General features: G+C 40.9%; 1 protein-coding gene across 1 annotated transcript; it reads right to left on the minus strand.

Annotated features, from left to right (window-relative positions):
• Nucleotides 1-327: 327 nt before the first annotated feature.
• On the minus strand, nucleotides 328-4162 carry LOC148012016 (glutamate receptor 3.3-like). The gene is made up of 5 exons (XM_087669559.1): nucleotides 3580-4162; nucleotides 2769-3340; nucleotides 2285-2316; nucleotides 1787-2196; nucleotides 328-779 (listed from the first exon to the last, which is right to left on the minus strand). Exons 1-5 carry the CDS (start codon nucleotides 3892-3894, stop codon nucleotides 510-512), a joined length of 1599 nt encoding a protein of 532 aa, XP_087525685.1. The 5' UTR covers nucleotides 3895-4162; the 3' UTR covers nucleotides 328-509.
• Between the last annotated feature and the right edge of the window lie 8174 nt (nucleotides 4163-12336).

Here is a 12336-nt window from a genome sequence, read left to right on the forward strand (position 1 = left end):
GACACATGTTGACATATAGAAATATGTTGAGAGATGACATGTCTTGGAACAACAATTAGTGAAACTTTCATTAATGGGCTATGTAAGTTCTTCTCATGGGTTGTGTAACTTCCTTTGATGAACAGCTAGTCTCTTTCACCCACTAGTGATCCCATGTCTAATTGTGGAAGCATGCTTTTTGCATTAAATGGAATGAACCATTTAAAGACAAGCAAACATATTGAGAGAGAGTGTGTGTGAGAGGAGGAAGAGCAATCTAGAGAATGTTATTGTTGTAGAATAACAATTAATGTAACTTCTATTCATGATCCATATATGTCAAATCTAAGAATGAACCTCCAACAAGCTCTACTTGATTTTGAGATATTGTGTACATTGCCCAGGGATGACAATTATACAAGGGCAATATATGTGTCAATATTGCCATTGGATTATAATTACGTTGAATTACAAGTATATTATGGCTATATATGTGTATATTGCCATTGAATTACAAGTATATGGTAGGACTAGAATGTCCTTCCGTTGGTGCCGAGAGTGAAGAAGGCCTTGATGCTCAAGCGGCCGGACAGGCATGCCGCATACACTCCCCCAAGGATTGCGAAGAGGCCCCCGAAGCTCCTCAAGCGCAGATGATTAGCAGAGGCGTCATCAGAGTTGATGCATCGGCTGGTCCCTCCGATCCACCCATCCTTGAGCTTCTGCAGGACCCCTTCCTGAGCTAATGCAAGAATCCCCTTCGACACCTCGTCTGTCCAGGTTGAGTTCTTTGCAAATGCCTGCAAATTACATATTTTTCCCGCAAGTTAGCGTTAACAGTTGTTTCAGATGCTCCATTTGTGATCAGTGGTCTGTCGATAGATCAGGCAGAGACATGATTGTTGCATGAATTCATGGTCATACATTGAACTGTGGTTACTTGTAGATTGATGGTCGTGTGGTTTTACCTGTGAATTGAAGGTCCTACATTGGACTATAGAATTCTGGTGCGGATTCAGTAATGTGGCACAAAAAAGCATGCAGTTAACTTTTAGGTATCACATTGTGTGCGCCCCTAACAAGCTCGCTAGATATGCACACCTAACAAAGATCGAGCCATCTACCGCTGCTTCTCTATAGAAGCTCCCGTGGGTCAGAGCCAGTCAGCCTGTAAACAAAGCCTTGCAAGCTTATAGCGAGCACAGAACAAGTGTTCGTGCACAAACTCATCAGCTAAGGGTAGCCCTTGAGTGATATACTTCATAATTGTGGGGCAAATAGTTGGCCTGGATTGGTGCAAATGATAAGTTGAGGCAAGAGATGCACTGAACTTCATGAAAAAATTCTAGTGGCCTGATATCAGCGTAGTAGCAGCCATTAAAATTTGTTTTGGAATGAAGATGATTTCTCTGATCTGGTTTCATACGACAGCTGCAGCTGGGTTTCATGGTTGTACATAATCCACTTCAGCTGGAGGTGGTCTTTGGTTGTAGCTTGCTTATTTTTTTATGTTCCTAGAAGACTGAGCAATGGCAGCATCTCAAAATGAATGCATGATAGCCTCTGGCTTCTTGATTTTAAAGAATATGAGAACTTTGTATTCTCGGTAAATGAGACTTCACTCATCCCACCATCAAGAGCTGCTGGTGTACGACCCACATAAATGTTACCTCAATTACAATCATCAACCTAAATCACATGGCAGAGAATATGCCTCACTATAAGTTGTAAAACTCTGGTTGTGTTGTTTCAGATATTCTTAAAGACTGTACCGGAAAAATAAGGACAGAGGCCAAGAGCTACTTACAAAGCCAAATCCTCCAAAGTATGCGATTTCACCACCGACAATGTTGAATCCACATTCTGATTGCAGCATTATCTGTATGTAGGGAAGCTCATCTAAAATTGCCCCAACACCGCCTTTGTTGGGATCCTTTTTGAGGCCAGCTGCATAGTCCTCTTCTGAAGCATACTGTTTGAGTCTGCTTTTTGCAAAGTAATGATGGTGCAGATAGTTTGGTAGGAAGGAACCCTCTAGGGTACCAACTTTGACATCAGTGTTTCGCAGTAGAGTCTTAAAGTCTTTGCTAGTGGGGTAAGCTTGCTGACTGGAAAGAAGGGATGCCAAGCTAGCAGTGTAGCTTGAAGTAAAGATGATTACAATAAACAGCCATGAAATAACAATTATACGACCTGCATGTGTCCGTACTGATTCTTCTGTAGAGAACACTCCACAATGAGTTTTCCAAATGCAGGCAATATTGTAAACTTGACCACTTGCAAAAAATCAAGTTGGGTGACTTACGCTGAGCAAAAAAGATGCAGAGTGATGTAAACCTGAAAGTCAAAAGAAAGAATTCAGGGGGAAAGACGCTTAATACAAGTGGTGCACTCGGGTCGGAAGTTGTACAAATTCCTATTGCTATAAGATATAAACATGCAAAGCATCCATTAGTTGTGTGAAGGGTGTGTAGTAGGTTCTCAAGATATAGAAGTCACGATAATCGATTGGAAGTTGGGTGTCATTTAAGGTCTTGATATAAAAAATCTCTAAAAGTTTATGTTAACTGAGTTGACTTTGCAATGTTCAGACCACTCCACATTTTGTGAATAAGCTTTGGAAAAGCTTTGATATTCGAACCCCTTGGCATTTCTATGAGTTAGTGATTTAGCCTCTAGCTAGCCCAGTTAAATGCCTGTGTAAGGCTTTGGAAAAAAGAAACAATGTAACTGCTATTGTGTTTAGTTCGATGGAGGGTTATTAGTGGTGATTTGATCTAGGAGCGCACCAGTAAGCATTCAGCAGCTGCTGCTTGCATGAGATAGCAGAGTTGGGGGACTCCAATGGCCTGGCTGTTGTTTCATCCAGGTAAGAAGGAAGAGTTGCAGCATGTGGCAATGGGTGTTGACAAGAACTGTTACTGTCAAAGGCATTACTAGTGCTGTTGCCATTTGCAATGCTGCCATTGCCATGTTGGTCCATGCCCTCATTGGAATCAGGCACTCTGACTGTGTTTTGGGGAATGGTATGTGCATGATTTGAATGTGAGTGGCTACTTGCAATTTGGCGGTGTTCAGAGTATACTGCAAGATCATCCTTGAAACTGCGGGCATGATTTGAGAAATCAGGGTTCTTGTTCTCGAGGATGTAGAGCACCAGACCAGTGGCAATAAGGGAAAGTGCAAGTGCCACCCAGAGCTGCCATGAGAAGGGATGCAGAAAGCCCCATATAGCTCCAGCACTCCCATATTTGAACGGTGTCACCATCACCAATGCGGATTCCATATATGGCATCGTAAAGTCCACTTTCCCTATCCGCTCTCTTGTAATGGTGATGTCTGCAACAATCGCATCCGCAGCCTGCATTTTTCAAGTACACACAGTGCATTGGCATCGATATGATTGCGAAAGTGACAATCAAGATCACTATACTCTCTGTAGGGTGCATGTGTTTGGGCTTACACACTGTATGGTTGTGTGCATCCCTGTGTGTCTGCAGTTGTGACACTAGTGAAGCTGCCTTAAAATGAAGGGTAAATTAAGATAAAATTCCTGAGAGAGAGAGAGAGAGAGAGAGAGAGAGAGAGAGAGAGACGTACTCCCTTGTAGACCTGGTTCACCATGTCGTCGTAGGAAGGAGTGGACTTGCCATCTCCATAAGGAATGAATTTGTAAGAGGGCTGCCGGCCAGATAGGTGCTGGAGAGCTTGAAGGAAGACCTCCACTGAGAAGCCATCGGGAGTAGCGCCATTCTTCTCCCAGCGCACAAACTGCTCGAAGCCAACCTTTCGCGGCACTAACACACGCAGTTGATCAGCAGCGGCCTTCGTGCTGCTTAGATTAAATATGCTGGCTGGAAGAGCGAAGACCAGCATTACAGAGAAGAGATTGGTGGTGCAGAAGCTGCGCCCCATAATTCCGGGGTGAGAGAGAAAGAGTGCGTGTGCGTTGGTTGTTGTGTGGTGGTGGTGGTGGTGGTGGTGGTGGTGGTAGAGTGTTTGGAGTCAAGTTGTGTGTGTGTGTGTGTGGAGAGAGAGAGAGAGAGAGAGAGAGAGAGAGATGGATCTCTAAGATGCAAATCATGGAGATGGAGTAGTGCCTTGATTGGACTTTCAAATGAGATGTCCCATATTTTTGGTAACTAATTCACGCTTTCAAAGTAAAGGTATCCACATTCTTAGTAAGCAAGAGCGAAGTAGGCAAAAGCACATTGTCATACTATGTTCACTTTACTTAAAAGACTCTTACAACGTCGAGTCAAGTCAAGGTGTGCCACCATTCTAAGTACGTTTAGTCAATACAAAGAGAGAGACAGAGAGAGAGAGAGAGTGTGTGTGTGTGTATTACGAAAGAGAGAGAGAGAGGGAGAGAGAGAGAGAGAGTGTGTGTGTGTGTGAGTCAAGTCAAGATGAAACTCGGAAGCTTCCTTCCCAAGTCACTAGTCATGATTCACAAAGGTCAGTGTCCTCTTTTGTCTTGCATAATAGGTCCACGAGAAAAAGCACAACTTAAGAGTAAAGGGGCCAATAAAGTGAGGCCAGTTACACATCCGCATAGCAGACAAGTTTGAAAAACGAAAAGGTGTCCGTCAACCACTTGTTGCAATGACATAGGCTGTGCATTCTCTCCCCTATCGTGATATCCATTTATGCCTAAGGTACTATTTAATGACAATTTTCAGTTTTAAATTTTTTATTTTTCTTAGTAAGCAAGAGCGAAGTAGGCAAAAGCACATTGTCATACTATGTTCACTTTACTTAAAAGACTCTTACAAAGTCGAGTCTAGTCAAGGTGTGCCACCATTCTAAGTACGTTTAGTCAATACAAAGCGAGAGAGAGAGAGAGAGAGAGAGAGAGAGAGAGAGAGAGAGAGAGAGAGAGAGAGAGTGTGTGTGTGTGTGTATATTACGAAAAAAAGAGAGAGAGAGAGAGTGTGTGTGTGTGTGAGTTAAGTCAAGATGAAACTCGGAAGCTTTCTTCCCAAGTCACTAGTCATGATTCACAAAGGTCAAAGTCCTCTTTTGTCTTGCATCATAGGTCCACGAGAAAAAGCATAACTTAAGAGTAAAGGGGCCAATAAAGTGAGGCCAGTTAAAAGATCCGCATAGCAGACAAGTTTGAAAAACGAAAAGGTGTCCGTCAACCACGTATTGCAATGACATAGGCCGTGCATTCTCTCCCCTGTCGTGATATCCATTTATGCCTAAGATACTATTTAATGACGATTTTCAGTTTTAAATTTTTTATTTTTCTCAGTAAGCAAGAGCGAAGTAGGCAAAAGCACATTGTCATACTATGTTCACTTTACATAAAAGACTCTTACAAAGTCGAGTCTAGTCAAGGTGTGCCACCATTCTAAGTACGTTTAGTCAATACAAAGAGAGAGAGAGAGAGAGAGAGAGAAAGAGAGAGTGTGTGTGTATTACGAGAGAGAGAGAGAGAGAGTGAGAGAGAGAGAGAGAGTGTGTGTGTGTGAGTCAAGTCAAGATGAAACTCGGAAGCTTCCTTTCCAAGTCACTAGTCACGATTCACAAACGTCAGTGTCCTCTTTTGTCTTGCATCATAGGTCCACGAGAAAAAGCACAACTTAAGAGTAAAGGTGCCAATAAAGTGAGGCCAGTTACACATCCGCATAGCAGACAAGTTTGAAAAAAGGAAAGGTGTCCGTCAACCACTTGTTGCAATGACATAGGCTGTGCATTCTCTCCCCTGTTGTGATATCCATTTATGCCTAAGGTACTATTTAATGACAATTTTCAGTTTTAAATTTTTTATTTTTCTTAATAAGCAAGAGCGAAGTAGGCAAAAGCACATTGTCATACTATGTTCACTTTACTTAAAAGACTCTTACAAAGTTGAGTCTAGTCAAGGTGTGCCACCATTCTAAGTATGTTTAGTCAATACAAAGCGAGAGAGAGAGAGAGAGAGAGAGAGAGAGAGGGAGGGAGGGAGGGAGGGAGAGAGAGAGAGAGAGAGAGAGAGAGAGAGAGAGAGTGTGTGTGTGTGAGTCAAGTCAAGATGAAACTCGGAAGCTTCCTTCCCAAGTCACTAGTCATGATTCACAAAGGTCAAAGTCCTCTTTTGTCTTGCATCATAGGTCCACGAGAAAAAGCATAACTTAAGAGTAAAGGGGCCAATAAAGTGAGGCCAGTTACACATCAGCATAGCAAACAAGTTTGAAAAACGAAAAGGTGTCCGTCAAGCACGTGTTGCAATGGCATAGGCCGTGCATTCTCTCCCCTGTCGTGATATCCATTTATGCCTAAGATACTATTTAATGACGATTTTCAATTTTAAATTTTCTATTTTTCTCAGTAAGCAAGAGCGAAGTAGGCAAAAGCACATTGTCATACTATGTTCACTTTACATAAAAGACTCTTACAAAGTCGAGTTTAGTCAAGGTGTGCCACCATTCTAAGTACGTTTAGTCAATAGAGAGAGAGAGAGAGAGAGAGAGAGAGAGAGAGAGAGAGAGAGAGTGTGTGTGTGTGTGAGTCAAGTCAAGATGAAACTCGGAAGCTTCCTTCCCAAGTCACTAGTCATAATTCACAAAGGTCAATGTCCTCTTTTGTCTTGCATCATAGGTCCACGAGAAAAAGCACAACTTAAGAGTAAAGGGGCCAATAAAGTGAGGCTAGTTACACATCCCCATAGCAGACAAGTTTGAAAAAAGAAAAGGTGTCCGTCAACCACTTGTTGCAATGACATAGGCTGTGCATTCTCTCCCCTGTCGTGATATCCATTTATGCCTAAGGTACTATTTAATGACAATTTTCAGTTTTAAATTTTTTGTTTTTCTTAGTAAGCAAGAGCGAAGTAGGCAAAAGCACATTGTCATACTATGTTCACTTTACTTAAAAGACTCTTACAAAGTCGAGTCTAGTCAAGGTGTGCCACCATTCTAAGTACGTTTAGTCAATACAAAGCGAGAGAGAGAGAGAGAGAGAGAGAGAGAGAGAGAGAGAGAGAGAGAGAGTGTGTGTGTGTGTATTACGAAAGAGAGAGAGAGAGAGAGAGAGAGAGAGAGAGAGAGAGAGTGTGTGTGTATTACGAGAGAGAGAGAGAGAGAGAGAGAGAGTGTGTGTGTGTGTGTGAGTCAAGTCAAGATGAAACTCGGAAGCTTCCTTCCCAAGTCACTAGTCATGATTCACAAAGGTCAAAGTCCTCTTTTGTCTTGCATCATAGGTCCATGAGAAAAAGCATAACTTAAGAGTAAAGGGGCCAATAAAGTGAGGCCAGTTACAGATCCGCATAGCAGACAAGTTTGAAAAACGAAAAGGTGTTCGTCAACCACGTGTTGCAATGGCATAGGCCGTGCATTCTCTCCCCTGTCGTGATATCCATTTATGCCTAAGGTACTATTTAATGATGATTTTCAGTTTTAAATTTTTTATTTTTCTCAGTAAAGCAAGAGCGAAGTAGGCAAAAGCACATTGTCATACTATGTTCACTTTACTTAAAAGAGTCTTACAAAGTCGAGTCTAGTCAAGGTGTGCCACCATTCTAAGTACGTTTAGTCAATACAAAGCGAGAGAGAGAGAGAGAGAGAGAGAGAGAGAGAGAGAGAGAGAGTGTGTGTGTGTATTACGAAAAAGAAAGAGAGAGAGAGAGAGAGAGTGTGTGTGTGTGAGTCAAGTCAAGATGAAACTCGGAAGCTTCCTTCCCAAGTCACTAGTCATGATTCACAAAGGTCAAAGTCCTCTTTTGTCTTGCATCATAGGTCCACGAGAGAAAGCACAACTTAAGAGTAAAGGGGCCAATAAAGTGAGGCCAGTTACACATCTGCGTAGCAGACAAGTTTGAAAAAAGAAAAGGTGCCCGTGAACCACGTGTTGCAATGGCATAGGCCGTGCATTTTCTCCCCTGTCGTGATATCCATTTATGCCTAAGGTACTATTTAATGCCGGTTTTCAGTTTTAAAATTTTTATTTTTCTTAAGGAAATGGAACCCTCACCAATCCACATGCATAGGAGTATTTAAACCACTAGGTCAACCTTCACCTTCTGATGTTGTAGGCACCATTTAGTATGTGAACGTATTGTCGAACTATTTTAAGGGTGAGCTTGGGCTCATCACCTAGAGTGTAACCACCCTGACATTTGAGGATCTCCCATTGGATCTTTGAATCCAAGTGAGTTACATTATATTTTCCCAATAGCTAAACCTTTTATATATAAATTGAAATCAAATAAAAAGCTTGGGGGCCTTTTGATATTTATATCAAGTAGGAGGAATGAAGGGCTCACAAAAGAGTGACAATGAAGGGCCAAGAAAGTAACACTCAAGGATGGATTGTTTTGAGGTTTTACAACATCAAAAGGATAAAAAGTCATTGTTGGACACATATATAGTATACATATATTTAATATGTAAGAATTTGTAATTGACCCAAAAAAATAAGGGCAAAAGTGTCACCAATTTGTCCCCACATGGGTCAATAGAATAGCACAATGGACTTTGCATTGTTGAAGATATGAAGCATGTGGAAAGTCCAGAGAGATGTGACCACACATCCAGTTTGCACGCAAAGAAAACAGGAGAAAAAATGACCCCTAAGAGAGAGAAAGATGCTACTCACAAACCACTCTAGACCATGTATCCAGACATTATCCCTATTTTTCGAAGTACTATCTTGACGTCCCAAGATTCCATGATGGTTAAGGTAATGGTTGAGTGAGTGTAACATCCGTGCCCCCTTCGTGTGTGAATCCATGCTTATGGAAGGGAAACGAGGGGGGGGGGGTTTGTTTATGAAAGCAAAGGTTGAGTAAGTGTAATATCCCCGCCCCCTTTGCCTGTGAATCCACGCTTATGGAGGGGGATGAAAGCAAAGGGTTAACAATAATAATAATGAAAGCTTATAGAGGAGGATGAAAGCAAAAGCTTAACAATAATAACTAGGCGCTCCGCGCCTAGGCTCGCCCCGGCACGAAGGGGGGGGGGCGGGTGCTGGACGCATGGCCCCTGCCCCGCCCCCGCCCCCGCCCCCGCCCCCGCCCCCGCCCCCACGTTCTCTTTGTTTTTTGTGGGGGAGGTGGGGGCTGCCACGTGGCACCCCCCAACCTTTCCTTAAGTAATAGTATAGATAATGAAAGCTTAGAAAAAGATCTCTACTACTACGAGCCGCCACTTTAAGCGATCACTAATCGTGTCCTCGTGCGGAACGCCTTCAATCGCATCGACTTGATCATCGCAACTCCCGTCGAACTGGATGTCAATCCGCCGTGCCACCATGAACGCAACGAGCCGCCGCACATCGTTATCATCATTCATCGTCATCTCAGCGTTGCCATGCTCAAGGAGAGGCTGCCATTGATCCTCGTAGCTGGTCCTCAGTTGCGTTCCGCCGCACATCGTTATCATCATTCATCGTCAATATCTCAGCGTTGCCATGCTCAAGGAGAGGCTGCCATTGATCCTCGTAGCTGGTCCTCGCGATCAAGGTCATCGTCGTTTATCACCCAGGCCGCACCACATGATCGGTCAATGGTCACAGCCTATGCAAGACAAGCAGATGCCATGCATTACTGGCGAAGAGCAAGGAGAGAATGAGTGAAGAGGACGTAAGGCACATAGAGAAGGCACTAAGGCTATAAAAGCACTAAGGCACTAAGTCTTTGTCTCTCTCAAACTAAAAGGCCTTTGCTCGTGAGAGAGAGACAGATAGAGAGAGAAAGTCGCTAACTAGCATAGAAAAGGAAGGCCTTTGCTCGTGAAGCAAGCATAATTTCAGCCCCTCCTATTGAACACCCTATTGCACTATTCTTATTCTACTATTGCTTGATGGGTACCCAAGTACCAAAAGTATCTTTCACCACTAAAGCAATGACTAGCAATGCCGAGAGCATGCGAGACCGAGGTTATTAAAACAAAGGGAAATGAATATTGTTTGAGGGAGCTTACTTGGATGTGCCACTCTTGCGGATTTTGGAAGCTACCAAGACCATCCAAGGCCTTGCATATGGAGTTGGCAAAGGGACAAAAGCATCAACATAAGGAGCATGAGATGGCACCCAAATAAAGATCTTTAGGTTCGAAGCATCCAACCACAATGGCCTTGTTAAGCGCGTAAACTAAACTTGGTCAATCTTTTTGTTAGATTAACTTTTGTGCTTAAATTGTGTACATTAGCTTATAGGTTTGGGATTCCAATTGATCTATGACTTCACCACTCTTTTTGTTAGATTGTATTTTTTACTTAATTTCAGCTTATAGGTTTGGGATTCTAATCAATGCATAACCATTTTGTTCGATTGGCTTTTGTGATCCAAGGAGTTAACTCTAGCTTATAGGTTTGGAATTTCTATTCATATATGAGAATTTTGAGCTTTAGATTTGCCTTTTAAGATCTAGTGGGCTTAAACTTTTCCTTGTTCTCAGAAATTAATTGGTGAGATATGGGTCTATTAATTAAGCAATTTGAAGTTCTTGTCATTAGATTGGATTGGTTTATTCCCTACTTCATAGGCATTATGTGATTTTTGGACTCAAATATGGGCCTTTTAGTTTTAGAGAGAGAAAGCTCTCAACCAATAGGGGGAGAGCTACCATTACAAAAACATAGGGGTTTCTAATTTTGTCACCATATTGGGGAATATGGAAATTTTCCATAAGTTTGGGAGACGTGGTAAAATCTTTGGATTTTTCATAACTTGTACATTATAACTCCAAATAGAGCACTCTATAGCTTAATAGATTTCATTTTTCAAGTGCTTTCGAATGATAGGTCACATCATATGGTTTTGAGAAACTTATGGACATGTTATTCAGGTGCCAGCTTTTTAGTATTCAAAAAATGGGAATTGGGAGATTCCTAAACTCACTATTTGACAATGAAGTCTTTTGTCTCATTTTTAAATATTTTTGAAATTAAGAATTTTGAGATATTTTTGAAGCAAAAATTCATTGTGGAGACAAACTGCAAGAGGTATGGGTACAATTAACGATGCTAGATAGAGACGTTTCTTGTTAATCCTGTATAAGGTTGCAATCTCGTAGTCATTTTCTTAAAATCCTTGAATAATATACCCAAATGTATTCTCTCCATCGGTATTATTCCTCTCTTTTTCTTGAAAATCTCAAACAACTCAGGAAAGTGTATGTCCTTCATTTTTACATAAGATTTGCTATTCTCTCTTTTCACTCAACATTTTTTTCTACTTCATTTTCTATTTCAATGGAATCTTCACGTCCTCAGCATCTTTTGTCTTGTATCATAGTGATCACAGTATACAATAATTTGGACACAGATAACCATAAGTAGATTTCTATTACCATCTTTGTTACTTCTTGGGTTATGTTATAAACAAAGAAGAGGAGAAAATGTGAAAATGATTTCATTGATACTTGCAAGGGGCGAGTTCAGGATTTCAAGCTCAATAGACCGAGAAAAAAATTCAAGGGGCTGCTTATAAACAGAATTGGCCTATAATTGGCATGCCATGCCATGGACTAAATTGTAAGTTTACTAGAATATTTCAATAGGATTCAAACTCAATTTTATGTTTTAGAAATTTTTTGAAGTTTGTTAATGTTTATAGATATATATCCATCAAACCTTGAACATTTACAACCTAACAAAAGCATAGATGGAATCTTTGATACATTTTATGGTTCTATTGGCGTGTGTTTGTACAAAACGACCTCAAACAAGTCATTGGTTGAGGAAGGTATTTTATTTTATGATAAGTTTTACAATGCACTTTCTAGCATGATATGATATGGATCTCTCATGCCTCTTTCAGTGCTAGCTCTAGATAGCACAAAGTGATCAATGTCGGATCTGAAAGCATGTGAATCTTTTAGATTGAAGATTTATGTTAATATTCAAAGATATCTACGACCTAATGTAGCGAGTTGACAAGTGAAGAGTCACACTAGTCTTCATACCATTATATGTTTTTGTGGACTTCTTTTATGATGAGAAGTTTGAAAAGCATAATCAATGTTCATATGGAAATCAGAGAAATGCATAGACTTCTTAAGTCAAAGTTGGGATACAAAAGAAGTATGTGGGATTATATCTAAAGTTCAATAGAGAGCAATTATTTATAAATATATAATTGTATCACAAAATTTTATTTTGACTTTTTATTACATGAGATGTCATTATATGGATGGCAAGCTTATACCAATTAATCAAGACTTATAGAATGACATTGATAATCCTATGATGATGTTAGAGGTTTGGTTAAAGATTGAGCTCTTAATGATACTAAGTGTAAGGGCAAATGACTTCTTACATCAAGTGCGAATGGACCTAGCAAATGAGGACATAAATATCCCTACTGCTTATTCATTCAAGTGTAATAGTCACAATGTAAATAGAATATATAATCCAAAACTACTACTTATT

The sequence above is a fragment of the Lygodium microphyllum genome, chromosome 27 (genome assembly GCF_053477565.2).
Source record: "Lygodium microphyllum isolate KBCC chromosome 27, Lygodium_microphyllum_v1.1.10, whole genome shotgun sequence".
Taxonomy (NCBI): Eukaryota; Viridiplantae; Streptophyta; class Polypodiopsida; order Schizaeales; family Lygodiaceae; genus Lygodium; species Lygodium microphyllum.